Source organism: Phoca vitulina, unplaced genomic scaffold (assembly GCF_004348235.1).
Source record: "Phoca vitulina isolate PV1807 unplaced genomic scaffold, GSC_HSeal_1.0 scaffold53, whole genome shotgun sequence".
NCBI lineage: Eukaryota > Metazoa > Chordata > Mammalia > Carnivora > Phocidae > Phoca > Phoca vitulina.
The window spans coordinates 2,196,990-2,224,341 of record NW_022589756.1 but is presented as its reverse complement, the minus strand read 5'-3'; the positions used below and the strand labels follow the sequence as shown (position 1 = coordinate 2,224,341).

The 27,352-nt window shown below is 55.4% G+C and overlaps 3 protein-coding genes across 15 annotated transcripts in view; 1 reads left to right on the top strand and 2 right to left on the bottom strand.

Annotated features, from left to right (window-relative positions):
• Positions 1 to 1,023: 1,023 nt before the first annotated feature.
• NUDT18 (nudix hydrolase 18) lies at positions 1,024 to 5,088 on the top strand. Its single transcript, XM_032389057.1, has 3 exons — positions 1,024 to 1,299; positions 2,192 to 2,405; positions 2,676 to 5,088. Exons 1-3 carry the CDS (start codon positions 1,138 to 1,140, stop codon positions 3,269 to 3,271), a joined length of 972 nt encoding a protein of 323 aa, XP_032244948.1. The 5' UTR covers positions 1,024 to 1,137; the 3' UTR covers positions 3,272 to 5,088.
• An 89-nt stretch (positions 5,089 to 5,177) lies between these two features.
• On the bottom strand, positions 5,178 to 20,956 carry FAM160B2 (family with sequence similarity 160 member B2). 3 transcript variants are annotated; one of them, XM_032389056.1, is made up of 17 exons: positions 20,850 to 20,956; positions 16,961 to 17,039; positions 14,349 to 14,521; positions 11,472 to 11,576; positions 11,253 to 11,375; positions 10,798 to 11,028; positions 10,495 to 10,691; positions 10,137 to 10,245; positions 9,841 to 9,917; positions 9,287 to 9,476; positions 8,664 to 8,809; positions 8,436 to 8,564; positions 8,175 to 8,265; positions 7,824 to 7,967; positions 7,347 to 7,487; positions 7,055 to 7,155; positions 5,178 to 6,825 (listed from the first exon to the last, which is right to left on the bottom strand). In XM_032389056.1, exons 1-17 carry the CDS (start codon positions 20,892 to 20,894, stop codon positions 6,687 to 6,689), a joined length of 2,220 nt encoding a protein of 739 aa, XP_032244947.1. In that variant the 5' UTR covers positions 20,895 to 20,956; the 3' UTR covers positions 5,178 to 6,686. The 3 variants fall into 3 exon arrangements, with proteins under 3 accessions (XP_032244947.1, XP_032244945.1, XP_032244946.1); XM_032389054.1 differs by having other exon boundaries at positions 7,347 to 7,967; XM_032389055.1 differs by lacking the exon at positions 11,472 to 11,576 and having other exon boundaries at positions 7,347 to 7,967; positions 20,850 to 20,945.
• A 5,002-nt stretch (positions 20,957 to 25,958) lies between these two features.
• Positions 25,959 to 27,352, bottom strand: part of DMTN (dematin actin binding protein) — a 28,349-nt gene continuing 26,955 nt past the window's right edge. For 6 of the 11 annotated variants that reach the window (XM_032389118.1, XM_032389116.1, XM_032389121.1 and 3 more), the window contains one exon: positions 25,963 to 27,338. In XM_032389118.1, the coding sequence (XP_032245009.1) occupies positions 27,225 to 27,338 (114 nt within the window). In that variant the 3' untranslated portion in view covers positions 25,963 to 27,224. Of the gene's footprint in view, positions 27,339 to 27,352 lie in introns of all 11 variants that reach the window. The other 5 variants (XM_032389127.1, XM_032389128.1, XM_032389123.1 and 2 more) reach the window with 3 other exon arrangements.

Here is a 27,352-nt window from a genome sequence, read left to right as displayed (position 1 = left end):
ACTTGGCTGGCTTCACAGTTTCACTCCAACTGGCTCTGCCTTCCTGTCCTGAGAGTAGGTTAAAGGAAGCTCTGAGGAGGAAAGGTCAGTCTGGGAGAGAAGTAGGAACTCGCCAAAACAACCCACACCCTGTTCTCAAAGCGCCAGGCCACCAGGTCCTGTGAGCTGGTTGTGGGGGGGAACAAAGATGAAGGAGCAGGACCTGGTCCCTGCCCTAGCAGGGCTCTCAGTCTTCAGTGGAGAGAGCCCCAAAACTGCGTGGGAAATGCAGTGGGCAAGGGGCCAGGACACCAATGGAGGCTCTTTCTGCCCCAAATCCCCTCCTCCCATGGCCAGCCACACCTTGACCATCCCAGCCCTGCTCCCTCTCTCTTCTGAGCACCTGTCACACCTCTTGCCCAAGCCATTCATTTAGCACTTGGCTTATAACCCTCAGTTGACGTTTTATTATATGTCTATGTCCACCTCCTCGAGGTCAGACTCTCCTCCAAAGCAGGAGCTAATGTTCCCCCTGCCACGGTGACATGCGGTACATTTTTAGTGAAGAAAAGTTATTTGGGAAGTGATCGATTTGGGCAATGCCATGGTAGGTGTATGACCAAAGTTGAACAGTAGGTCCCAGCCACGGCCCCGGGGCCTCCGTGATGTCATCTGGCTTGTTGTGACGTCACCGTCGCTGGCCACAGTGGCGCTCCGCAACCCACAGGCAGGATGACGTCATCGTCGGAGCCCGCGCCTACAAGTGCCTGCTGGAGGAATTAGCGAGGCTGGTGGCTAGAAATGTCCGGAGCGGGCCGGGGGGGGGGGGGGTCGGGTAACTGAGAAAGAAGCAGAAGCCGGTCCCCGGCGCCCACCTCCCAGGCCCGGCTCCTACCTCCCAGGCCCGGCTCCTAGCCGGTTCACGGACTGCGCCCGCCCCCGCCATCACCGACGCGAGCCAGCCAATCCGGGCAGGCCGCGGTGAGGCGTAGCCTATCAGCGGACAGGGCTCGCCGGCGCTTCCGCGTTCGCGAGCGCGCCTGGCCCGAGTCGGCAGGGGGAGGGGGCGACGGCGGCGGACCACTGTCTCGCCCGTGTCCCACCCTGCCCGGCGCGGTCGGTCTACGGGGGCCCGTCTGCCGCCTCCCAGGGGACCCGATGGCATCGGAGGGCCTGGCGGGGGCGCTGGCGGCGGTGTTGGGGGGCCAGGGGCTGAGTGTGCACAGCTGCGACTCGGAGCCGGCCGGGGAGCCCCTGGCGCCCGTGCGGCTGCGGAAGAACGTCTGCTACGTGGTGCTGGCCGTGTTCCTCAACGAGCAGGTGAGCGTCCGCCCGCTGGGCCCGGCGCCCGGCCCTCCGCAGCGCGCAGCCAGCCCCGGTGGGGACAGAGGACCTGCCGGCAGCAGCCACCACTTCTTGGTGCGTGGTGCCTCCCAGTTTTGCAAAGCACTCTCACTCACACTTAACATCTGAGCCTTGTGCGGCCCAGCCCTGAGATTGTCCCCCTATACTGAAGAGGAATCTGAGGCCCGGGAGCCTGCTTATTTCCTCCGCTAGGCCTCAGTGTCTTGAGAAGAGGCCTGTCCTATTCCCCTTTCCCCAGAATCTAGCACAGTGCCTGCCGCTAGTGGGCTCAAAGATCTGCCCAGTGCCTCGGAGACCTCCTCTGAGCCCCTTGAACAGTAATGGCACGACCTGCGCTTATATCAGACCTTCTGTCCCACTGTGTGGTGCTCTTTTCGTGCTGATCCTGGTGCAAGTTGCTGCAATGCCAGCTAGAAGGGGCCAGGGCCATAGGTAGGAGTTGTATGGGGCTGGGGGGGTGTTGCAAAGCCTAGGCCCCAGTGTGAGGCCCTGCCACAAGCGGTTTGTAAATCACCAGGGGAGGTGAGAGGTACACAGAGACACATGTGGCATATAGACAGGAGTCAGTGCAGGACACATGGCAAACCTCACCGTGGGGCCTAATCCCTAGCCCCTGAAACAGCTCCCGGGAATCTCAGCCCCTTTCTGAAATGGAAGTCTGAATGCAGAGGGATAAATTGCAGAACGAGACAGCTGCGGCCCCCAGGCACACAAGGGCCAGCTCCCTGGAGAGCTCATCAGTTTGAGGTGTGCACCAGTAAGGGGGTGTTGGGTGACTGTGTTTGAGATAGGATCTAACCCCAGGGCAAGGGAAGGTTCCCAGCGAGGCTCCTCTCTCTCCCCTCAGGATGAGGTGCTACTGATCCAGGAGGCCAAGAAAGAGTGCCGTGGGTCTTGGTACCTACCCGCGGGGAGAATGGAGCCTGGGGAGACCATCGTGGAGGCACTGCAGCGGGAGGTGAAGGAGGAGGCCGGGCTGCACTGTGAGCCTCTGACATTGCTGTCTGTGGAGGAGCGGGGCCCCTCCTGGATCCGCTTTGTGTTCCTCGCTCGAGCCACAGGTATGGCCCACCTGGTGGCAGTGTTTGGCAGGGGGCAGCTGACACCTTTCCCCCAGCTTGTCCTCTGGTGAGATGAGCCCCTAGTCTGTCTGGTACAAGCCTGGCATCTCCAGCCTGTGGATTTGACTCCCAGCCCCTTCCAACCCCTACCAACCCCAACCCTGGTGTAGGTCAGGGCTAGAATGCCTGGGTGGCCGTTTAATCTGCCGGACCCAGCACTTCTCTCAACAGACACCCTTTCCCCCACCCCATCCTCGACATCCCCTCCAGGTGGAATTCTCAAGACTTCCAAGGAGGCGGATGCGGAGTCCCTGCAGGCTGGCTGGTACCCACGAAGCTCCCTGCCCACTCCGCTGCGAGCCCAGGACATTCTGCACCTGGTAGAGCTAGCCGCCCAGTACCGCCGGCAAGCCAGGCACCCTCTTACTCTGCCCCAGGAGCTTCCGTGCAGTCTGGTCTGCCAGCGGCTCGTGGCCACCTTTACCAGCGTCCAGACGGTGTGGGTGCTGGTGGGCACGGTGGGGGTGCCTCACTTGCCCGTCACCGCCTGCGGCCTCACTCCCGTGGAGCAAAGGGGTGGCATCAAGACGGCCGTCCTGCGGCTGCTACGGGGGTGTCTGGCCCTGCCGCACTTGGCAGTGGAGACCAAGGGGTTGCTCGGGCTGCAGCATCTGGGCAAAGAGCATGCAGATGGCATCTGCCTGAATGTGCTGGTGACTGTGGCTTTTCGGAACCCGGGTATGCAGAGTGAGCCCCCAAAGGTTCGGGGGGAGAACTTTTTTTGGTGGAAGGTGATGGAGGAAGACCTACAAAGCCAGCTCTTACAGAGACTTCAGGAATCATCTGTTGTCCCAGTCAACAGATAGGAAGGTGCCATCGTTGTGCAAGGAGCCAGGCTCCTGGGCCCTCCCCTCCCCCACCACGGCTCTGCCTTCCTCTGAGGGAGGCAGGAGGTTGGCAGTCAGGGGTCTTGTTGCATTAGGAGCAGGTGATTCTCCTAGTTCTCAGGGTAATTTCCTTCTCTGTGGAACAGGTCCCCGCATTGCACCAGAAGGACAGTGCCTTTAACCAAACAAGGAGTTCAGAGCTCAAGGATCTAATTGCCCTGTGGGCACGATGAGGGCACTACTCCCTAAGGGGATGTGAGAACTTTCTGAACCTGAGAGGGCACCTACTCATCATTTTCCATGCTTGCCTCAGTAAAGGCCTACATCCAGATTCTCAGGCACTTAGAATACGGACTTGGCTTGCTGGGGGAGGTCATTCCAAGGGAGTGGGCCCCTTGCTGAGTAAATAGGTGGCACTTGCTTTGCCTTCCTGCCTAAATGTCTCTGTGGGGAGGAAGTGAGCGGGAAGGGGGCACTGCATCGAGAAAGAAGCTCCTCCCCTTGTCCCACCACAGCCACCCAGGTCTTCCCAGACAGCAAGCTCGTGTCCCAGACTGCGGGTGACTGGGGTGGGCAGGCTTCCTGCCGTCCACCATAGCCTCTGTGGTCCACTGGGGCTCTCTTCCTCTTGCCTGCCAGGGCAGGATGTGTCCACATCCCCTCTGGGGTTTGAGCAGTGAGAACACCGGAAGCTTCAGGTGGGCAAGGGGCTGTAAAGTAGAAGCTGGTCCTGCCTCTTGGCGGAGTTTCATCTCCTTGAGCTTCCCTGTTCCCTCCCTGCATCACTCTCCTGGCCTCCAGGCTCCTGCCTCTGCCTTTCTACAACTCCAGCCCAAGCCAGACCAAAACCCTTTATTCCTTTCCCCTCAGCCCAGCAGAATCATGATAAAAATCATTTTTTAAAAAAAGAACTTTACTAAAACTTAAGGGAAAACCACAGGAAGTGAACAAAGAAAATATATCGTGTGCTGCCCACTGCATGTAATACAGTTCTCTGGTTCTGAGCAAGGGAACACCTGACTAGGCTTCCCTTCTGAGGTAACTCCACTCTGACACTGATGGCCCCCTTTCCCATCCTCTCTTGGCTGCCATCTTGTCTTTCTGTCTTAGGCTGTGGTAGGAATCCTCTTGTGCCAGCTGAGGACAAACATCTCCCACGTGATGGAATCGAACCCTTTCACTTTGGTTCCCTTCTCTCAGTATCTGAGGGACCCACCAGTCCATATCCCCGTCAAAGGGCAATCTTTGCTGCCACTTTATTTAGCCTATAGTAGTTTTCGACCCTGCCCATTAGAATCACCTGGTGAGCTTTAACAACAACTCTGGGCCCACCCCCAGAGACACCGATTCCACAGGTATTGTAAAAAGCAAACCCAGTGATTGTGACATGGTAAGAGGTAAGAGCCACTCATCAGCCCTGTCCGAGTTTTCAACTTGCTCTGTCTTGGAGTTTGCTCAGCTACTTTCCTGAGAGCATCCCCACACACATACATCTAGGGACAGGTTTTTAAAATAGGTCCACCAAAGCATTCACACAACTCACAACATAAACACCCCAAAATGAGACTTGCACACAGATGCTCCAGATGGCCCGTTCTCTCCCAGCGTCTCCAAGGCTAGCTGGCTCTCAGCTGTAGGTAAGCTGGGCAGAAAGCGTTGCTTGGCCAAGAAGGAGCCCGGTTCCTGGCAGGGGCTGAGGAACATCAGATGTGCACTGCCAGAGCCTGTCTCTACTTACCACCACCGTTGCCACCCCCCCTGCCCAGGACACCACCTCCCTCCACTCCAGTGCTGGAAAAGGAATGTGTCTTTCTTGGGGAGGAAGATGGGCCTGAATGAGCAGTGGAGTCCTGCGCAGGAGGACACGAAGAGTGGCGAACAGGGCCGCTGTGTCCACGCAACCAAACCATTTATTGCTGTGTTGTCTGGGGGGACGCAGTGTGAATGCTGAAGGGGATGGAGGAGGGGAGCCTCTGTGACTCCCGGACGCTCAAACGTTTTTCTGACTTGAAGAGTTCAATCTGCCCTGTGAGCTCGGCTCTCCGGTCCCACGCCAACACCCACGTGCGCACACACGCACGCATGCCCATGCACGGTGTCCTTCAGAGCAGCGGCTTGGAGGAACGCAGGAGAGGGAGAGGTCACTGAGTTCCTCCTCTTCCATGTCACCTCCTGGCAACCTGCGGCCGGCTTCTAGAAGCGGCACAGGCAGGAAAAGGAAGCGAAAGGGGCTCTGGCCCGCTCCTCCTTGCCCAGGAGCGCAGCCAGCACTGCAGTCCTGCTGTGAGGTAATGCCTGGCGCCGCCTGTGTGTTCCTGCAGGTTGAGACAGATTCAGGCCGGGTGGGGTGGCAGCCCCGGCCGTGAAGGGCATGCAGGGAGAACAACACTACAACCGGCTGCCTGCGCCCCAGCGCCTCCCCGCCGGGCCCTGGGGGCCTGGGGTCAGGTGGGCATCCCGGCCTCGTCTGTCCCGAGCTCCCTGGCTCCCCCGAAGAGTATTCCATCAAGAGCACTGCAGGCTGGGTGGAAAGCTGAGGGCCAGGCTTGGCCTCCCCCCGGTCTCTGAGCCCCTCTACCCATGTGTTGAGGACCTGCCAGGATGGGTTCAGAGGTGCCAGAGAGAAAGCAGCTGGAGCCGGAGCCTGGCACCCAGCCCCCCACTTCCCAAGGCCTCTCCCGCCCTGGCTGCAGTTACACCAAGGCCCTCATTAGCAGCTGCCCCCGCCTGGGCGCGGAGCATGCTTTGGCTATTTGCCATGAGGCGGTTGGGAATTTTGCAACAGTCTCCAGGAGGGCTGGGTAGGAAGAGTGGGCTTCCCCGGCTATCCACTGCCCCTTCGCCACGGATTAAGCCAAGAAGGCAGGAGAAAAAATGTCAAGTCTCAGCAGTGTCTGTGGTACCTAGCGTGACAGAGACGGGGCTCCTGCGCCCCCGTCTCTCTGGCCTGCGGTCCTGACCAGCCTCAGAACCATCACTCACTCCCCTCTGTGCCCCTGGAACTGAGCCACAGGTCTTGGCCCTGGCCACGAATGGCCCGTCGACTCAGGTGATAGGCACAGGACACGTGAGGGTTTGGGTCTGGGTGCTCACCTGGCAATTACCCAGCTCCCCCGAGAAGGCCCCGAGGACACCATGCTGTCTGGGAGGCCATCTCTTTTGCTCCTTGGAGACCCACTCCCTGAACCCAGTCTCGTGTGGCTGACAGGCCAGGATCTTCTTGAGTTAACCTGGGAGTGGAAGCCCAGGCGTCCTCAGAGGCAGAGGTGCCTGGGAGGTAGAGATGGAACCAAGCCCCCAACCTGGGAGGCAGGAGGTGGCGGCAGTGCCAGGTACGAGGCAGCTCTTGGGCAGAGGTATGGACAGAAGTCTCCCCTCCTGTCCTGCTCCTGGCTCAGACGTGCCCTTCTCGGGGAGCGGAGAGGTGCAGGTGAGGACCATGTGGGGGGAACTTGACGAAAGCGATGGCAGCCAGCTCCTTGCAGAATTCCTCAAGAACCACCACTCCCTGGAGGAGAGTCTGGTGGTCCAGCCTGAGGGAGACAGCATGGGTGGTCATGGCTGGGAGGCGGCGGGAGTGTGCCCAGTATGACATCCCAGTGTCCATGAGGTACATTCCAGTGGCAGACACCTCTGAGTGAAGACCGAGCTCAGCAACAAGCCCTCTTCCCCCCCAGCCTATGCCCCTCCCACTATCCTTGGGCAGTCTGCCTTCCCACCCTAGGGTCCGTGCTTGGGCACCCATTTCCCTCGGTTACTTACTGCTCCCCAGGGACCTGACCCATCAGCTGCTTGCGCACCAGGAGCAGTTTGCCCGGGAACTGGGGTACCCTCTGAATTCTCTGCATCAAGTCCCCGATCACCTAGAGCGGGAATGAGACACGGCTGAGGTGGGGGCCGGTGACACTCATGCAGGGTCCCCTAGCTCTGCTGTAGCAGTGGAGGAGGGGTGGAGCTGTCCAGAGTGCCCACTCCTGTGGTCCCCACCCCCCTCCTGATCCCCTCTCTTCCTGCCACCCCACGGGCACACACCCCTGGGCTCCGGCATCCTTACCCTGACGAGCACAGAGAACAGACTCCTGCAGCCAGGGGCCAGGTTGATGTAGGGATCCAGGAGGTACTCGTGGATAAGGGGGTGGGGGAAGAGGGCAAGCCGGGACAGGACTGAGGTCACTTGCAGGTTCAGGCTGTATGGCTGCAGGGAGCACAGTGGACAAGCCGAGGGTTGGCAGGGGGTGGTGAGCAGTTTTGCACTCCCCCAGCAAGGCGCCTGGCCAGTGTGAACGTGTGCGGGGGTGGGAGTCTCACGTGATGTGTGTGTGTCACGGATTCCCTGGGGCTGAGGGCCAGAACATGCTAGGGCGTGTGGAGCAGAGGCAAGATGGGGCTTCCCGCCTGGAGAAGTGGGAGGGGTGGGAGAGGGGGATATGGAGCTGAAGAACCAAAGAGGACTCAAACCCCCCCAGGGCACCTGCCTGGAGTTCTCCCATGGGCCCTCACCCCGTAGCCAGGGCCCAGTCCTGTTGGCTACCTGTTCCAAAATCCGGGACATGCGGTCAAACAGCATTCGGAGGAAGTGACCCTCAAAGAAAGGCTGTTCGGGCTCATGGGGGTCCAGGGGTGTGGGGCCCAGGGGCCAGCCCCAAGGGGCAACTCGGGAGCTGCACTCCTGGAACTGAAACAGGAGTGAGAGTTGAGGAGGTGGGCCCAGTGGTCAGGAGGCACCCGCAGACCGCGGGAACCACAGAGGAAGGACGGACTCGAGGCTCTTGGCTGGAGTAGGGAGCACCTTGGGCAGATCACAGAGGGAGAAGGTGGAGTTTATCAACGCCCTGGCTTTGAGGGACAAGAAGTGGGCATTGGCAGAGGCCTCAACACTCACCAGTCCATAAGCATCGTGGACGTACGTGTCATATCCAGTCTCCTCTAGGAAAGCCGAGGTCTTGGCTTCCTCAGGAACCAGGCAGAGGAAACTGAGAGACAAGACCCTAGGTGTGGAGGGGCACCGTCCGGGCTGCCCTGTTCCTCCCCACTCCATCTCCAGCCCCGAGGGAACACTCCCTCCTGGGCTGCGCCTCCCTCAGGGCTATGGCCAAAGACGGAACAAACCTCAAGTGGCTTAGATTTCCAGATGGCTCCCTACCTGTTGACGATCTCAGTCACTGCTGTTTTGCCATCTGAGTTGGTGGTAGGGGCTGGGGGAGGCTTTGCTGAGGGTTGAAAGCTGGAGTTGAGGAAGCCGTCTGTGAAGTAAGGGTCTTCCTCCAGATCTCTGTGGCACCAATGAATGAATGAGCAAGTGCGGGGCTATGGGGGGCCGTGGTGGGTCCTAGCAGCCTGAGGCCTCCCAGAGGCGCAGGGTTTCACTTACAGGGTGTCCTCGTAGCTCTCGGGCTCGGGTGAGCCCCTGGCCACATAATGGCGGCCCTCCAGGTTGCACAGGACCAGGCTGCGGATGACCTGTTCGTGTGGCTTCTGGAGCAGCTCCTCGAATAGCCGCAGGGTGGTGATGCTGATCTGGGTAAGAAAGGGTCAGCAGGACCCTGGCTTCTAGGGGTCCCTGGGAATTGCTCACTCAGATAAGAAAAGAGCAGGTGGCAGGTTTTGGGGGGAGTGGGTGGGTGCTGGTCTGGGAGCCGAAAGTCTGCCCGGTTCTGGTTCTGTTACCGATTTGATGTATATTATCAAGCGAGCCAACTGGCCCTTCTGTGTCTCAGTTTCCATGGCTGAGAAACGGAATAGCGGCCTCACCTAGCTCAGAGTAGCTGTAAGCCTCAAACAAGCCATGTGAATATGAAATAGGTTTGGAAAACATAAAGTCACAAGGCAAGCATCTGATCACAGAACATCACCGTGTGACAAAAGCAGTCACTGTTTTTGAGGGGCATGCGTTTCAATGCCTCAAAGGAAGTGCCAGCTGGTAAGCTAATGCAAGCGGGGAGAGGCACTCAGGGGGTCCCTTGGGCAGGGGTCGGACGACGCCCTCCCCCTTACCTCGTCAGAGAGGTGGTCGCAGTGCCCGATGAGGTGAGCACACAGAGTGCGGGGGCCATCGTCGGGGGCTGCAGGCTGTGGGTCTGTGCCCAGGAGGAAAGCCACAGCCTCTCGCAGCAGGGCAGGAGAGCGGAGCTGACGCAGCATGGCCGTGAGCAAGGCGGTGGAGGTCAGGACGCTCTGCTCAGAACTACAGGGAGAGAGCACTGAGCCAGGCCTGGCGGCCGAGAGCCAGGCGGGAGAGGGGAGAGCAGAGAGGGAGCCAGGAGTGAACGCATGTGGGGGTGACAGAACCCTTTCCTGGTTTCCTTATGCCTTCCCTGGTATTTCTCTGCTTGCTCCCTAGCCCTCCTGAGGTCCTGGAGTCAGCCCGTGTGGCTCTGAGCCACATGGCTGTCAGGGGGCCAGGCCCGGCAAACACTAACCATGGAGCCCACAGACCCATGTGACTCTGGCCAAGGAGATCCCTGGCCTTAGGGACAGGAAGGGACCTGGTGGGGTGAGCAACTGGGCCCAACCACGGCCATGCCCAAGGGAACATGACATAGACTTACACATGCAGGAGGTGGGGCTGCAGAATCTCCACGAATAACTTCTCAGCCACAGCCTTTGCCAAGGCGTCTGCAACCACCTAGGTGCCAAAGAACATGTCTTAAGCACGTTTCACCTCCATGACAGTTTTCCACTGAGAAACAGCCGTGTCCTTGCACAGCGTTTAACACAATAGGCAGCCCGGGGGCCCTGCCTAGCTCCTGAGAGACCCACTTGGTCCTCAAGGTGGACACAGGGAAGGGAGTGGGGTCAACCGCGGGGCACCCCCACAGAGGGACCTGTTGGGGCCCCGGCTCACCATGTGTGCCTCTGTGATGAGGTGGTCACAGTAATCAAACCAGCCCAAAAAGGCAGCCAAGGCGTCCTTGCCAGGGAAGGAAGCCTCATCAGATGGGGCGCTGGGCAACCTGAGGGGGAGCAAGGGAGGAGCTGTGAGGCCCGCCTCAGGGACGTTCCAGAATCTGGGCCCCTTCTCCCTGCAACCTCTGTTGCTGGTGTGGGGTGGGGGAGCGAGGAGGGAAAGCCCTTGAGGACAGGCTGTGCCCTCAGCAAGAGGGTGGCCAGCAGGGGTCCCCATCCCTCCTAGAAAACCAGAGGACAGGGAGGGCTTCTGGCCACTGAAGCCGTAGGCCAGCTTCTCCGGGCCCAGCGCCTACCTCCAGCTGACGCCCTCTAGCGCGGCAACGTCCGCCGGGTCCAGGAAGGGGGGCACGGACTGGTACAGCTGGCAGAGGTGCTCGACCACGGCGGCGCAGCAAGGACTGCTCTGCACCAGGTAGGTGGCGGCTGCCGGCGAAGCCACGCTGACCAGGAGCAGCAGGTTCTCCTGGGCCTTCAGAGCCACCCGGCCTTTCTAGGGGATAGGGGTACGACTTCAGGGCCATACACCTGAATGCCCAGATCCCCTCCCAGCAATTCGCCCTCCTCGTCCCCGCCCACTCTGTCTCGGCAGCTAGCACCTTGCTTTTGCACAACCCGACCAGGGAGGTGATGAGGTTGCTCTCCCCAGCCGCTCCATCCGGCTCCTCCTCCGTCTCGGCAGGCGGCTGCGCGCTCAAGGCCCGGGCCCCGCAGGGACTCATGTCAGGAGCCTTGCTGCGGGGGTGGTCCTTGTCTTGGATGCTGGCTGCCTCTCTAGGCAGGGTGGTGGGTTCTTTGGATGACTTCTTCCTCGTGACAATCTTTTTACCCTGCAAAGAAGGTCGGGTGAAGCCACGTCACGGTGCAGACCATTCCCCACGATGCCCCTTGGGAATGCAGGATGTGTTGGCTGTCAGGGCCTCGGCATGGAGCTAGAGGGGAAGCCGCCTAGGCGCCTGAGTACCTGCTCCACCCTCTGCTTCCTCAGAAGGGCCTTAGGGGCCTGCCCTGGGGTCGGGGCCCTCCCGCTCCTGTCCCTCACAGAGGTGCTCACTTCCAGGATGTAGGTGAGCAGGGCTGGGTCCTGTTGGATCTTGGAGCAGAGGACGGTGGTGAACTGTACTTCCTCCTTTTCTGTTTGGGATCCAGGAACTGTCCCACCAAGTCGGAGAAGCTTCTAGAAGGGAAGCAAATCAGAAACAGAGAAGAATGGGGTAGCAGGGAAGAGAGAGGGCTTGACCCTCAGACACCCCTTGGTCTCCTGGCCCCTCACCTGCACAGGCCTGTGGACGTTGAGGTAATGCAGGAGGGGGTGCTGCACCTGGGCCAGAACCTTGCTGAAGAACTGGAATACCTGCTGTCGCATCCCTGGGGGGTACTGAGTGTCAAGGAACAGAGTGCCCGTCAGAAGATGGAGCCTGCCCACTGCCTGGGATGCTCCCCGCCCCTGGGCCACAGCACCATCCTCCCTTGGTCTCCGCTCAGAGAGCACATTTTCTGCAAGGCTCCTTCCCTCACTACAGGCACGTCTCTGAGACAGGCAGGTTTGCGTCCAGACCACCACAATAAAGCAAATACTGCAATAAGCGAATATCGTAAGAAAGCAAGTCAAATTAATTTTTTGGCTTCCCAGTGAATACAAAAGCTATGTTTATGCTATACTGTAGTCTATTAATTGTGCAATTGCGTTATGTCTAAAAAGCAATGTACATAACCTTAATTTAAAAATATTGCTAAAAAATGCCAACCATCATCTGAGCTTTCAGCGAGTTGTAATCTTGCCGGTGGAGGCTCTTGCCTCGCTGTTGGTGGCTGCTGACTGATCAGGGTGGGGGTTGCTGAAGGTGGGAACGGCTGTGGCAATTTCTTAAAATAAGACAACAGTGAAGTTGGCCACACGGATGGACTCTTGCTTTCATGAATGATTTCTCTGTATCACCGTGATGCTGTTCCATAGCATTTTACTCACAGTAGAACTTGCAAAATTGGTCAGTCCTCTCCAGCCTGCCGCTTCTCTATCAACTAAGTTTATGCTATGCTCTAAATCTTCTGTTACCATCTCAACAACCTTCCCAGCATCTTCCCCAGGAGTAGATTCCATCTCAAGCAACCCCTTTCTTTGCTCATCCATGAGCAGCAGCTCCTCATCTGTTAGTTTGATCATGAGATGGCGGCCATTCAGTCCCATCTTCAGGCTCCACTTCCTGTTCTAGTTCTCTCACTCTTTCCCCCACACTTCCTCCTCTGAAGTCTTGAACCCGCCAGAGTCATCCATGAAGGTTGCGATCGAATTCTTCCAAGCTCCTGTTCATGTTGATATTTTGACCTCTTCCCATGAATCACGAATGTTCTTAGTGGCACCTAGAATGGCGAATCTTTGCCAGAAGGTTTTCAATTTGCTTTGCCCAAATCCATCAGAAGAATCACTATCTATGGCAGCCACCGCCTTACAAAATGTATTTCCTAAATAATAAGACTTGGAAGTCGAATGCCTCCTTGCTCCCTGGGCTGCAGCATGGCTGCCGTGTCAGCAGGAAACAACCATCGTCTCGTTCTACTTCATCAGAGCTCGTGCGTGACCAGGTGCATTGTCGGTGAGCAGTCGTGGTTTGACAAGAAGATTTTTTTCGGAGCGGTAGGTCTCCACAGTGCACTTAAAGTATTCAGGACACCACGTAGTGATCCCAAGTGCTGCCACCCAGGCTTTGTCGTTCCGTTCACGGAGCACAGGCAGAGTGGCACGAACACGACTCTCCAGGGCCCCGGGACGTCCAGAATGGTCAATGAGCACTGGCCTCGACTTCAAGTCATCAGCTGCCTCAGCCCCTGACAAGACAGTCAGCCCACCCTTGGAAGCTTTGCAGCCAGGCACTGACGTCCCCCCAGCCGCTGAGGGTCCTAGCTGGCGTCTTCTTCCAGTAGAGGCCGTTTCGTCCACATTGGAAACCTGCTGCTCCGCGTAGCCTCCTTCATCACTTACCCCGCTGGGTCTCCCGGAGAACTTGCTGCAGCGTCTACCCCAGCCCTGGCCGCCTCCCCTCGCACCCTGATGTTACAGAGGCGGCGTCTTCCCTTACACCTCTCGGACCCACCTCTGCCAGCTGCCGACGGTCCCCCTGCAGCTTCCTCACTGCTCTCAGCCTTCGCCCAACCGAAGCGAGTCGGCGCCTGGCTCAGGGTCAGGCTTTGGCTTAACGGAACGTCGTGGCTCGTTTGCTCTTCTAGGCCGACCCCGCAGACCTTCGGCGCGTCCGCAATGAGGCTGTTCTGCTCTCTTATCGTTCGCCTGTTCACCGCAAGGCACCCTGAATTTCCTCCAACAACTTTTCCTTTGCATTCTCGCCCCGGCCCACTGTTTGTTGTGTGGCCTAGCTTTTGGCCCATCTCAGCTTTCCTCACTGAGCTTAATCATTTCTAGCTTTTGATTTAAAGTGAGAGACGCATGACTCTTCCTCACTTGAACACTTAGAGGCCACTGGAGGGGTATTAGTTGGCCGAATTTCAATATTGTAGTGTCTCGCGGAGTAGGGAGCCCAAGGAGAGGGAGAAAGACGGGGAAGGGCTGGTCAGTGGAGCTGTCTTACAGGGCCATTACTTGTGGTGCCCCCAATTATAATAGCAACATCAAAGATCATTGAGCACCTATCACTGTAAGGAATATCATCACTAAGTTGGAAATATTACTGAGAATGACCAAAATGTGACGCAGAGACATGAAGTGACCAGATGCTGCTGGAAACATGGTGCCAACTGAGCTTCTCAGCGCACCGCTACCCCAAACCTCCGCCGTGTAAGAAATGCCGGCTTTGTGAAGCACGTCACGTGGACCGCAATCAGATGAGCTGCGCCCCTGTTTGAAACCAGCCTGCCCACACTGTTGGGTCCCCGTCCCGCTTCACCGTTCTCCATGACCTGTCATGGTTGGACAGGCTGCGTGCGGGCCCCCTGGTGACCTCTGACCAGAACTTTCGTCTGTTTTAATAGCTGCTGGGTCTGCGGCACTGAGGCCCCTGCCTGGCACATGGCCGGTTCTTAGCACACCTTCGCTCAATGAACCCTGACTGAGTAACGGCAGCGTTTCCATGACACGACGGGACAGGAACACAGAGGGATGAGCCGGGGCCGCAGGGGCTCCCCGGGGTGTGCCCACCTCGGCCTTGCCCAGTGTGCACAGCGTCTCCAGGATTTTGTGCTGCAGCAAGTATTCCAGACAGGGCCCGGCCTCACCAGCTGCCGTCTGCTGCCTCTCCTCGTACACCAGGATGTCCAGCATCTGCTTCAGCCGCCAGGGAATATCCGTTTTCTTGGCGGGGGTGTTTTCATCTAATGAGATTCAGGAAACAAGGGTGAGTGGGGTGATGAGGTCGAGCCCCTGGGGCCCAGGGGGTGGAGGGAGACTGAGGGTACACCTGGAGTAAGGCCCGGTTCACAGCTGGCTTCGAACGAAGACCAGAGGAAGTGGAAATTTACAGTTGGTGCCTCTATATTTAAAAAGACAAAAGACCTTTTGGATGAGGCCCAGGATACAGCCCTCTGACTGGGAATGTGTGCATACTCTAGTGCTTTATCAGAGGGAGGCGGCATCATTTTTTCTCCTAACCCCGGGGGTGTCCAGGAGGGTCCACTGCTCAGGCTGCAGGTCAGCTCTGGGCCCGACTGAGAAGCCGGGGGCTCAGGGGTCTCTGTCATAGAATTTAGAAGTTGTCTTGGAGCCGCTTCCGGAGAGGTAAACCTCCGGTCCCTTTTTACACTCACAGGAGGCAGAAAGGAGAAACAATTTTTTTTACAAAGGAGAAAAAAAATCCGTGCATGACCATGAGTTTGGAGGCAAACTTGTGCAAAGGTCTTGATGGAGAAGCTGGGGCTTTCTTGGTGAGAGTCTCAGACAGACTGTTTGCATAAAGCAAGTTTTGGCGCTTTGGGACCGGCCTGGAGCACCCCCTAGCTTATTTTGAAAGCACTGGCTTTTGAACAACACAGCTCAGCTCACCTCACCCATCCCTGTACCTATGGTCTAGGGACTGTTCTGGAAATTAATGGATTGGGTTCAGGTGAAGCCCCAGGCTGACCTGAAGTCAGTTCTGGATCTTTTCCTACATCTTGGCAGATTGGGGCTCTCTGTCAAGAGACCTTCAGTCTAAAAGGTACAAACTTCCAATTAAAAAATAAATAAGTCCTGGGGCTCCTGGGTGGCTCAGTTGGTTAGCGTCTGCCTTTGGCTTAGGTCAGGATCCCAGGACCCTGGGATCGAGCCCCACATCGGGCTCCCTGCTCTGTGGGAAGCCTGCTTCTCCCTCTGCTGCTCCCCCTGCTTGTGTTCCCTCTCTCGCTGTGTCTCTCTCTGTCAAATAAATAAATAAAATCTTAATAAATAAGTAAGTAAGTAAGGTAAGTCCTGGGGCACCTGGGTGGCTCAGTCAGTTGGGTGTCTGATTCTTGATTTCGGCTCAGGTCATGATCTTAGAGTTGTGAGAGCGAGCCCTGCATCAGGCTCTGTGCTGGGCATGGAGCCCACTTAAGATTCTCTCTCTTTCCCTCTCCCTCTGCCCCCTCCCTCTCTAAAAAACAACAAAAAAACAAAAACAAAAATAAAAACTCATAAATAAGTAAGTCCTGAGAATGTTATATACAGCATAGTGATTATAGTTAATGTATTGCATATTTGAAAATTGCTAAGAGTATCTTAAAAGTTGTCAACGCAAGAAAAAAATTGGTAACTAGTTAGGGTGATGGATATTAACTAGACTTATTGTGGTGATCACTTCACAATCTATCCATATATTGAATCAATATGTTGTACACCCAAGTTATATGATATAATGTTACATCAATTATTATCTCAAAAAAGGAAAAAAAGATCTTCGGTTTAAAGCTGTTGTTCTCCACTGGGGGTGATTCTGCCCCCGGGAACATTTGGCAATGTTTGAAGAGATATTTATACTTACTGCAATGGGGACGGTGGAAGCCAGAGCTGCTGCTAAACATCCCACCATGTGCCCCCAGAAGCCCGCCACCACAAAGAATGGTCAAGCCCAAATGTCAACCATGCCAAGATCGGGAAACCTGGTCTAAAAGGACACTTAGGGGGGTCCCTCAAAGTGTCCAAAGACTGCTTTTTAATTTTTTGGGCTGGCTCAGGCTGGAAATCAAGTCTTCAGGAAAGGGGTAGACTGGAATCAAACTCCAGTCTGAACCCGGAGGTAGAAAGCTGGGGATGCCGGACAGGGTTACCTGGCAACCAATGTGTGTCCACCAATACCAACATACTGACTACAAAGCAGCCAATCCAATTCCACCCCTTAGGGAGTGATCCTGCTGGGCCCAGATTACCCAAAGCTTTGCTGTCTGGGGTGTCAGCTGGGGGACATGGACCCAGGCACGTTATGGGCATTGGCATTTGTTGTCCTCCTACCTTAGATTTCTATAAGGGAAATGCCCTCTCAGTTAGCTCAGGGAAAGGAGGACTTGATTCCATTTCTTTTAATCAGTAAGCCCTGGACACAGGCCCTGAGGACTGCAGGCCTGGACACTCTGCCTCGCTGGAAGCGAGGGGCAAGTGGAGCTCAGCCTCTGCCTTGCAGTCAGCTCAGTGGCGTCCCCACTCCTACCTCACACAGTTCCTCTCCCAAAAGGTCAGGGTGGGGCCAGCCCCCACTCTCAACCCCTGTGCAGCCCTCGTCACCTTCTCCAGGCCACATGCATCTCTGCCTGGCATGGGGACGTGGCCCACACCTTCCTCCCCACTGGCTGCAGGGCTCCCACCTGTACTTTCAATGTAGTAGTGCGTGATGCCCTTCCAGTGCTCCACGAAGGCCTCCAGCAGGTCAATGCTGGGCTCCCGCTGTGGAGAGAGCAGACTCGGCATGAGGGGCCGCCACCGTCACTCATCACAACGGACGGTCCACCATCTACCAGGGCTCGGGTCAGTGCCAGGCCCTGGAGGAGGCACCGTGATCCAGGTTCTCAAAGGGAACACGAAGGCGTTTTCTCCAGGACAATCTCTTGGCACCTCTCCCAGCCCCCCTCTCTCCTGGAGACGCTGTGCTCCTGCTATGCGTCATGACTCCACAGTCCCTGGAAGATCTAAGAACGTTGGTCGGGGGGACAGACACAGAAACAGGTCGTCTCAACGTGGTTACGCTACTGTAGAGGGACACAGAGGAAAACAGGAGAGCGCCCCCAAAACAACAAAATCAAAATGATACGCGTGGAAAACATGGCAAGGACAAAGTTTTCGGGCCCCTCTCAGTCCGAGCGTGCACAAATCTGTGTTCGAGGCCATCGAAAGGCTTCATTCAGCCAGACAGGTAATGTTTGCGTAAGATTCATGAGGTGCCTTACTTATAACATGCTTGCATCTTTTGTGCAAGGCTGCAGGCTGCTGGAGGAGCTGGGGATAAACAGCCTGCAGCCCCAGGGAATTCTACTTCCGCTCCGAGCAAGCCCCAAACCTGCCCCTCTGCCAGAAGTTCTCTCCTCATCTCCACACCGATAACAACTGCTTTCCCTGAAAACTCAAAAAAAGAGCTGTCACTCTCTTTCCTTGCAGAGTAAACGTATACAGGAGAAAAATGCATAATCAAATAGTCCCTCACCGCAGGTGCTCATTTCTACCTCTCCGTGTTTGCTCAGGCCACTCCTCTGCCCAGGAGGCCCTGTGTCCCCCTACACTTACCTAGATCCGAACGGTCACCAGTGAGGTCCAGCTAAGGGCCACCGGCTCCACAAAGGCCTCACCAGAGTTCCTGGCTGCATCTCTCTAACCTCACACTTCACTGCAGCACAGAACTGTCTACTCCTGACTCGTTCCGGAAGTATCTTCTGAGTGCCCCCTCTACAAGACACCATGCCAGACGCTGTAAGCAGTACAAGGCTGCTGGAGACCCAGTGCCAGGGAGAACAGAATATGAAAACCGCCCCGACTAACTCCGCTGTAGGAAGTCGTGTGAGAATGCGGGACAGGTGGAAAATGACCCATGGGAAAAGAGCACTGGAACACAGAAGGCTTTACTGAGGTTACCCTGAAACTAAAACGGGATGAATGCGGTCCCAAGTCAATAGTTAGAGATGAAGGAAAGACGGTTCCTGTGGAAGGAACTCTGCAAAGTGTCTGGGACAAGGATGGATTGAGGAGCGTGTGGGCCCCTGAGCATCGAGTCACCAGGTCACGACTGTTTGTGCAGGCAGTCGGGGGCAGGTCAAGGACGTCTGCTAAGCAGTGTTTTAGGCAGAGTCCGCTGACAGTTCTGTGATGATGAAGGCAGGGAGAACAGTTAGAAGGCCATGAAGACAGGAGGAAGAAGCAGTAACACCGAATCAGAGGCCCTGGAACTCTCCCCCTCAACCCTTGGCTGCCCAGGCAACCTTGTCTTCTTTCCCGGTTAGCTGAGGGGGGGCATGACCCTTACTGGAGCGGTACCTCCCACAGTCATTCCAAGCACACCGTTCACATGGGGCCACTGTCTCTTACCACGTCCTGTGTGACACTGTGATTGTGGGATTAGAGTCTTCTCTTCTACTAGACTGTGAGCTCCCTGAGGGCTCGGGTTCTGTGTTTTCTAGCTCTGCCTGCCCCTAAAGGGCTCTGCCATGAGCGACTACTCATTCGCATTTACTAAATATCTCAGCAAACTCCTTTAGACATCCTTTCCATAGTTCCTTGTCTCAGGAAAGCCCTCCGACCCTTGACCAGCACTATAAGTCATCTTCCAGTGCTGTGATGGGCTCTCATCTAGCCTCAAAATTCATTTGTAGTCTCCTGAACCCTTAAGCTGGGCTTATGTTGAAAACGAACAATCCAGTAAGAACAGGAGACCCGGGAGAACACAGACGGCAGCAAACAGACTGTAACAAAACAGACTGTCAGGACAAAGCAAGGGGATCATCTTCACCTCAATCTACTATTAGCTACTATAACTCCAAAGAAATTGTACCAAATGATTTATTTTAAAGAGAAATTATTAAATTACTAATCTTCATTATCTTTGTTAATAATAATAAAGAGTATTTTCTAAAAGAACCCTAACGATTGCTATTCTGTTTTGTCAGAAGAGGGCAGGAAGGAGCACTCTTCCTCCTTAACAAGGAGTCAAGCAACCTGCTGGGGTCTTAACCTGGTGACCCAGGCAGGGGAAGACCTATGCCCCCCCTCCATGTGGGAGTGGAGGGGAAAAGAGGGGTTTCCCTCTCTCCTGACAGTTACACGGGGCCAGCCAAACTTCCACGGCATTGTCTATGTATCTGATACTCAGGAGCCAAAAATCACCTGCCTAAAAATACCTCCCTTGACCACCAATCCCTCCTCCAGCCCCTGATGCTGAAATGCGTGCACTGGGAGGATTAGAAAGTCACTCCTCAGGACTAAGGCTCTCTCTGGCCCGTCTCCCACCCTGTGTATGGAGCTTTCCTGAGAGGTATGAAGTGGGTTGTCACATCACTTTTTAAGATGACAGCTGTTTCAATTGGAGACAAGGAGGAAGGGAAGGCAAGATCATTCCAGACCCCCTCCCGAGGTGGGCTGCCCTGGACATCAGGAAGGGCAGGGCTGGGGACAGGTGAAGGAGAGGTGTGAGGAGCTTTTCACTTTCTTCACAGGTCTGATTAAGGCTGAGACTGTTCTCATTTATAATAAGCTCTGTTTTGGAGGGGGGAGAAAGGAGGAGAGACACAAGGTTGTTTCTCCTGAGCAAATCGGACAGAATATACTAAATTGATCAATTAGAGGAGACCTTTACTTTGAGACAAAAGAACTGTTAACTTTACAGATTCTTGACAAGGTTACTTTAAACAGAAGGCATTCGGCCTAGTCTATCTAAACTGCACTTTTATCTTGCTGAATGAAGTGAACTGGCCCCTGACCAGCCTTCAACCCGACAGATAATGGCAAACACACAAACTCTCCCTCATATGGCCTCCACAAGGTCCCCCCACTGCTGGCCTCTCCTGACTCAAGGTCACTCTGGCCAGGGCCGGTGTGGTGTGAGATAACATTCTGGATACCGCCCTGTGCCCCCAGCAGGCTGTTCCCTGGGCCAGGCGCCCACCCACCCCTGGACTGTATATATACACGCTTCCTGGGGACGTGGCCAATCTGGGCCGGAACTTCCCAAGTGGAGGCTGAGAGCACACGCGCCTGACTGAGGTCTTGGGGTTGCCTGGGGGCTCAGAAGGAAGGCAAGGGGCATCTATTTTTCCAGCCCAGGTGACCAGGAAGGGAGGAGCGTGGGGGGGGGGGGGGGGGGGGGGGGAGGAAGGCAAAGGGCCTGGGGAAGGGACCTTGGGGAGGAAACTACTGGGTGACAAGGGAGCCCTCTAGCACAGAAGAGTTTGGGAACTGGGAGCGAACTGGGAACGGGGAGCAGGAAAAATAAACAGGAAGCCATTTGGGGAAAAGGGTTAGGGGCTGGGGCGATCTGGAGCGGAGCTGGGAGTAGGCGCGATCGGGAAAGAGGCCACGCGAAGCAGGAAGGGCTGTGCGGGAGGGGCGCGACGGGGGAGAGGGGAGGCCCGGGAAAGGGCGCCGCGGCCTGGGTTGGGGTCCCTTCCCCGAGGCGGGCCCGCGCCCTCCGCCCGCCCGCCCGCCGGCTCCTCCCCCGGCCCCGCGCCCGCCCTTCCGGCCTAGCCCCGCGCGCCCGGGCCTCCCCGGCCTCACCGCCCCCACGGCCTCCTGCAGCAGCGCCCCGAGCCGGCTCAGCATGTTGGCGGCCCGGCCCGGCCCGGCTCGGCTCCCGGGCGGCGGTGGCGGCGGTGCGGCGGCGGCGGCGGCGAAGCTCTCGGGCGGAGGGCGGCCCGGAGGCGCGGCGAGGGGGCGGGGCCCTGCCTGGTCCGCCCCGCCCCGGCCCGCTGGGGGCACCCGCCGCCCGCCGCCCCCAGCCCCGGCCGGGCCAGGCCCGGCCCGCGCGGTCGGGAAGGAGGCGGGCGCCGACGTGTCCCGGCCCGGGAGAGCGGGGGCGGGGGGGGGGAGCCCTGGAGCCCGGCGCCGCAGCGGAGGGGCGCCGCGGAGGAGCAGGTTCACGCGGCCCCGTGGGGGGAGCCAGGTGGCAGCGAGAAGGACGAGTGGGACCGGGAGTTTCTTCCACGAGGAATGGGAAGGTTTGTGGGTCCTGTAAGTCTCTAGATGCCCCTACCCCCACCCCCTGTCCAGCACAGTAGCCACTGTCGGCACGTGGCTGTGGAGCACCGAAACAAACGTGCTAGTCCAAATTGAGAGGTGCGGAGGGTGAAGTATACCCCGGATTCTGAAGACTTACTACAAAAAGAAAATGTAAAATAGCTCACTCGTAATGTATGTTGATGACCTGTTGAAATTGTAACAGATATATTGGGTTAAATGAAGTATATGATGAAAATTAATTTCACTTGTTGCTTGTTCTTTTACGAGGATACAGCACTGGTCCAGAGGTCCTGCAGAGGAAGTAACAACCGGCCGGGCTGTCCTAGCAGCGCCAAGGAAAGAAACAGAAGGTGGGTCTCCTATGTCAAGAGGCCTCCTGCCCCGGAAAGTTGGGCCCAAGAATTACACAGGCAGAACCCTTAACAAGAGCAGGAATGTCCAGGACATTTCCTGGAATGTCTAGAGAGACAACCCCACCAGTTTAAAGCCCGTTTCCCCTACCGCCTCCACTGCTACCCTCCAACCCTTGGGAATGAAAAGATCTTCCTGAGGAGAGGGCTGGTATCTGTGCAAAATGTATTTCTGCTGACCACTGACATATGATGAGAGGGTCAGGGATTAAGGGTGGCACTAGAGGAGGTTAGCTTCTACCACAAAGCTGTAGGATCTAGAGCTGTGGGGTCTTGGGTTTCACTGCACTAGCCCTGCCCTTTGGGGCCCATTCACTGGTCAGGCTGAGGCCGGGGAGAGGCAGATCGCTCCCGGGGTGGCTGTGTACCCTGAGTGGAGCCTGGAGTCCGGCCTAAGTCACCAGGGGTGGGAGCAGCATTCTGCCCAGCCCAGACATGGCTAGCATTTGGATCTCAGTTCTCTGACAGCTGCTTGGGAAAAATAAATGTTTTTATTTATTTATTTATTTATTTATTTATTTATATTTATTTATTTATTTATTTATTTAGAAAGGAGGGTCCTCACCCTTTTTTTTAAGATTATTTATTTGACAGAGAGAGATAGTGAGAGAAGGAACACAAGCAGGGGGAGTGGGAGAGGGAGAAGCAGGCTTCCCGCTGAGCAGAGAGCTCGATGTGGGGCTCGATCCCAGGACCCCAGGATCATGACCTGAGCAGAAGGCAGACGCTTAAGGACTGAGCCACCCAGGCGCCCCCAAAATAAACGTTTTTAAATAGCCCATCTGCGCCATTTGCAACGACGTGGATGGAACTGGAGGGTATTATGCTGAGCGAAGTAAGTCAATCAGAGAAAGACATGTATCATGTAATGTCACTGATATGAGGAATTCTTAATCTTAGGAAACAAACTTAGGGTTGCTGGAGTGGTGGGGTGGGAGGGATGGGGTGACTGCGTGATAGACATTGGGGAGGGTATCTGCTATGGTGAGCGCTGTGAATTGTGTAAGACTGTTGAATCACAGACCTGTACCTCTGAAACAAATAATACATTATATGTTAAAAGAAAAAGAAGAAGAAGAAGATAGCAGGAAGGGAAAAATGAAGGGGGGGAATCAGAGGGGGAGATGAACCATGAGAGACTATGGACACTGAGAAACAAACAGGGTTCTAGAGGGGAGGGGGAGGGGGATGGGTTAGCCCAGTGATGGGTATTAAAGAGGGCACGTTCTGCATGGAGCGCTGGGTGTTATACGCAAACAATGAATCATGGAACACTACATCAAAAACTAATGATGTAATGTATGGTGATTAACATAACATAATAAAATTTAAAAAAAAAAGAAGAAAAAAATAGCCCATCTGCAAATGGGCCCCTGTGAGGATCCCTATGGGAAACGGGAGGAGGCTTTTAGGCCAGAACGTGAGGAGCCTATTTTGTGTCTGGAGAGGCGACTGGGAGAGCTGGAGACCTGAGTCCAGTCTTGTGCTGGGCTTTTCTGGGCCTGCTTCCTTAGGGAAGCAGCTGCATGGATTAAATCCGCTTTCCCCAAGGAACTCTAGGTGATAGTGGGAGTGCATCAGGAATCCATAACCTTTCATTTGGCTTCACTTTTAAATTTTTATCTTAAAAGTTCTAATAACAGTCAGTGGACACATTTGTATGTGTTACATGCCCAAAGCGTTAGAGCCCACCAAGGTATGGTGACCCTTGAACAGCATGGGTTTGGACTGCTTAGGTCCGCTGATACATGCAGTTTTTAGATAAATACAGTACAGTACTCTATATTTTCTCTCCCTTATGATTTTCTTTTTTAGAAAAATTTTCAAAGTTTAATATTATTATTATTTAGTAAACTCTACACCCACCTTGGGGCTCGAACTCCCAACTCTGGGATCAAGTGTCACATGCTCTTCCAACTGAGCCAGCCAGGCGCCCCTCTCTCTTATGATTTTCTTAATATTTTATTTTCTCCGGGCGCCTGGGTGGCTCAGTCAGTTAAAAGTCTGCCTTCAGCTTAGGTCATGATCCTGGGGTCCTGGGATCAAGTCCTGCATCAGGCTCCCTGCTCAGCGGGGAGTCTGCTTTCCCTCTCCCTCTGCCTCTTCCCCTCCCCCTGCTTTTGTGCTCTCTCTCTCTCTCAAATAAATAAATAAATAAATAAATCTTTAAAAAATATTTTCTCTAGCTTACTTTACTGTAAGAACAAGTATATAGTGCATATAACATAAGAAACATGTTAATCGACTTTATGTTAGTAAGGCTTCTGGTGAACAGGCTAATAGCAGTTAAATTTGGGGGCAGTCAGAGGTTATATAGAGATTTCTGACTTTGTTTTCGAACAACCCCCATGTTGTTCAAGGGTCAGCTGTATTTAAAGTCTGCCAGATTAGCTCATTTGGGAGAAGACCTTTGAATAAAGCCATTCCTCCTGTCAGTTTAAATGAGGGCCAAGGCTATTGCTGGGTGAACTGTTTTAAATGCGCAAGTCACTAAGCCCAGCTCCAAGAAGAGGGGACGTTGACACTGTGCTAGCTCCACGGGAGGAGTGTGAACGGATTTCTGTGCATTTTAAGCCATACAATTTTGTAAGTACTTATCTGTGTGGATCAGGATTTTCCTGATACAACGCAGCCAAATACAATAGTGAATTAGCTCCTGCATGTGATAAAGAGGCAACTGTTGGACATAAATCTTGACTTAAAATTTTTTTAGTCCTCAAAGTTTCTTTGTTCTCATTCATTTTCATCATAAGTAGCTATAAAATTCAACTTGTAAGTGTATTCCAATTACTAATAATAAAATGTAATTTTTTAAAAAAGGTTTGCCACTGAAAAGGTTTGGGAACCCCTGGACTAAGTGATCACCCAGGTTTTGCATCTGTTCATATGCATGTGCCTGCCTACAAGAGTGTGTGTGTGTGGGGGGGGTGTGGTGGGAAGAGGCACTGAGAGGTTCTCCTAAGGTTTTGTCTTAGGGACCCAGCTCCATTTCAAGTCTCTCCAAATCTCAAGAACTTAAAATGCTTTCGGGCTCAGCGTGCAATCTGCCCCACCAAGAGCACTTCCCAGTGACCTGTGACCAAACACTGCCTCAGCACCCCTTGCTGCTCAACACCCCAGGAACTCTGTGGACATGGGGTGCTGGCCTTGTCACCACTGTATCCAAGTACCGGAACAGGGCAAGCCCTCCAAACATTGGCTGAACACCTAAAATTGGGTAACTGTCCCTCTCTCTCTCTCTCTCCACCTCCTCGTCTGCCCTCCCTGTTGCCCCTCGAGAGGCAGCTGCTTATACTGGGCAAGTCCTGGGTTAGCAGTCGAGAACCTTACAGGTCTGTCTCCACTCGTTACTTGCATGTAGCTTCAGGCTTCGGATGAGATGAACAACGGTCTCTTCTACAACCTTCTCTTTCCCTGAAAGGATTAAAATGATCTGAGCTACGGACCTCACAGGCTGTTGAAAGGAGAAAACAATGTTGCAGATGTACCAGAACTCCTACAACTTAAAATAATTGTTCACATTTGAGATTCTTACCCACTTTGCATTTGTTTCAGCCAAAAGGGGTAGAAACTCGTCTTGGGGGTAGCAGACTTGAATCAGGTCCCAGCTCTTGGGTTCACACTCCAGCTCACAGGGTCCCTCTGACAGCATGCCTCCTCGTGCGCCCACATTGGGGTTCTGTCAGCCAGGTGAAGCCGGCCCCTCCTTCGCCGGCACCCACACATGATGTCCTCCTTCTGATCTTCCTGTCAGCTCTTCACCCTCTCCACCCACCTCCACACTCCAGTTCCCTGTCTGCGCCCCCCTGGGAGGCCTTGCCAAGTCACCCAAGACCACGATACCCGCTCCTTCCTCAGCCTCCACTGAACCCGCAGACCACTTGATCTCACCCATCGGTTCTCCAGTGCTTGATTTTCCCTGCCTGCTCTTCAGTAGTCGCCTGACCGCCTATTCATGCACTGTTGACCTTCTCTGTGTGTTTGGCCCCCCATCAGACTGGGAGTATCAGGCCCTGGAGGGTGCAGTCATGTCAGATGTTGATGAGCTTGACTGCCAAGCTGAGCGTTCAGGGCCTCAGCACAGGACAAGCAGCCTCTGCCCCCAGCTGGCTTTCGTATCAGTCTCCAGAGCGTGACTGTCTGCCCTTCCTCCACACCTCTGTGCTCGCACAGCCCCTGAAGAAGGGCAGCAGCTGGGACGCTGCTAGGCCAGCCCTGCTTCCGAGGCCCGGGCTTGCGGGAAGGACAGTGTGTCTGCTGTCTCCATCTCTTCCAACCCTCGGAGCTCCCCATTTGAACCCTCACTCCCAAGCCTTCCCTCAGCCTGGCATCACCTCTCCCTCTTACCCAGATCTGGTGGCTCAGAAAGAACAAATGGATTTGGGGACCCAATGCAACCTTTTAATTCCAAGCGGAGTCCCCCTCCCACAGCATTATCACACACACACACACACAGTGGAAAGGGATGCCAGGGTCTGGGCAGGAACAAAACCCAGACCCAGGCAAAAATATATATATAATTATATACACATATGTATCTGTAGAGAAGAGAAGCTGGGAGTGTGATTAAGGTAGGGCAGAGAGTTAGGAGAGAAAGCAGCTGGGGGGTGCCCCAATAAATTACATTCTTTAGACAGCGTGGTGGGGATGCATGGGTATGGGCAGGACCTGGTAGCCAGGACACTCAGCCTGGCCTCTTGATCCCGTCCAAGAGAGCCTGAAGGCCTGGGTTCTAGCCAGGACCTGGGTGCTAGAAGTCTAGCTGACTTTGCCTGGAGGCTGACGGTGGGCCAGGGTTCTGCAACATCTCCACTCTAAGCCAAGGCTTCTAGGGAAGCCACAGGGCTGGAGCAAGAGGCTTTGAAGCTTAGGAGTCACGAGGAGAGAACATGGTGAGCTGGAGGACAGGGTGACCTCGTTGCTAGAGGCTGAGCTCAAGCTGCTCCTGCTAAGAGTCAGGGAAGCCAGAGGCCCCGGTGCAGGGGAAGCTGTCCAAGGTGAGGTGAGGAGGCGTGCTCGGGTGCACACAGAGTCCTGCGGCTCTCCCTGCCTGCCTGGCGGCTTCCCACCCTCACCCTCTTCCTAGCAGGCCCGAGGGTTCTACCCACCCATTGGTCAAGACTGCCAACATGCCTGACCACTAAGTGCTGCCTTCCTTTCTCGTCACTCTCTTGTGGGGACCTTCCTGTGGGGGTGGGGTGGGGAGAGGGTGCAAACATTATCTCTGTGTGTGCTGGGCTCCAGACTGGGTTTGCCCTGTGCGGTGAGGACCAGGGAGGAGGGAAGGGGGCCCCTGACTCCTTGTGGGGAAGCAAGTTCATGTCCCACAACCCCAGCACTGCAGAGGTCTTGGCTCCCCCTCACCTGGGGAATGGAGCCAACTCTACCTCCGTCCCCCCGCCCTGCTCCCCGAAGAGATGATGCTTTGGGGTCTAGTGGCCCCAGCTCCAGAGCCCTGAAGCAGCAGGGGAGAGCGTCAGTCATGGGGTTGGGGGGGGGGTGGTCAGAAGAGAGAAGCCTTTTTCTTGAGTTCATTCCGCTTCCACAGGGCCAGCTTGCTAAACTCTTCAGGAGACATAGAGAATACCCTTGAGAAGTCCTCGGCTGACAGGTGTCTCTGGAAAGGGGACA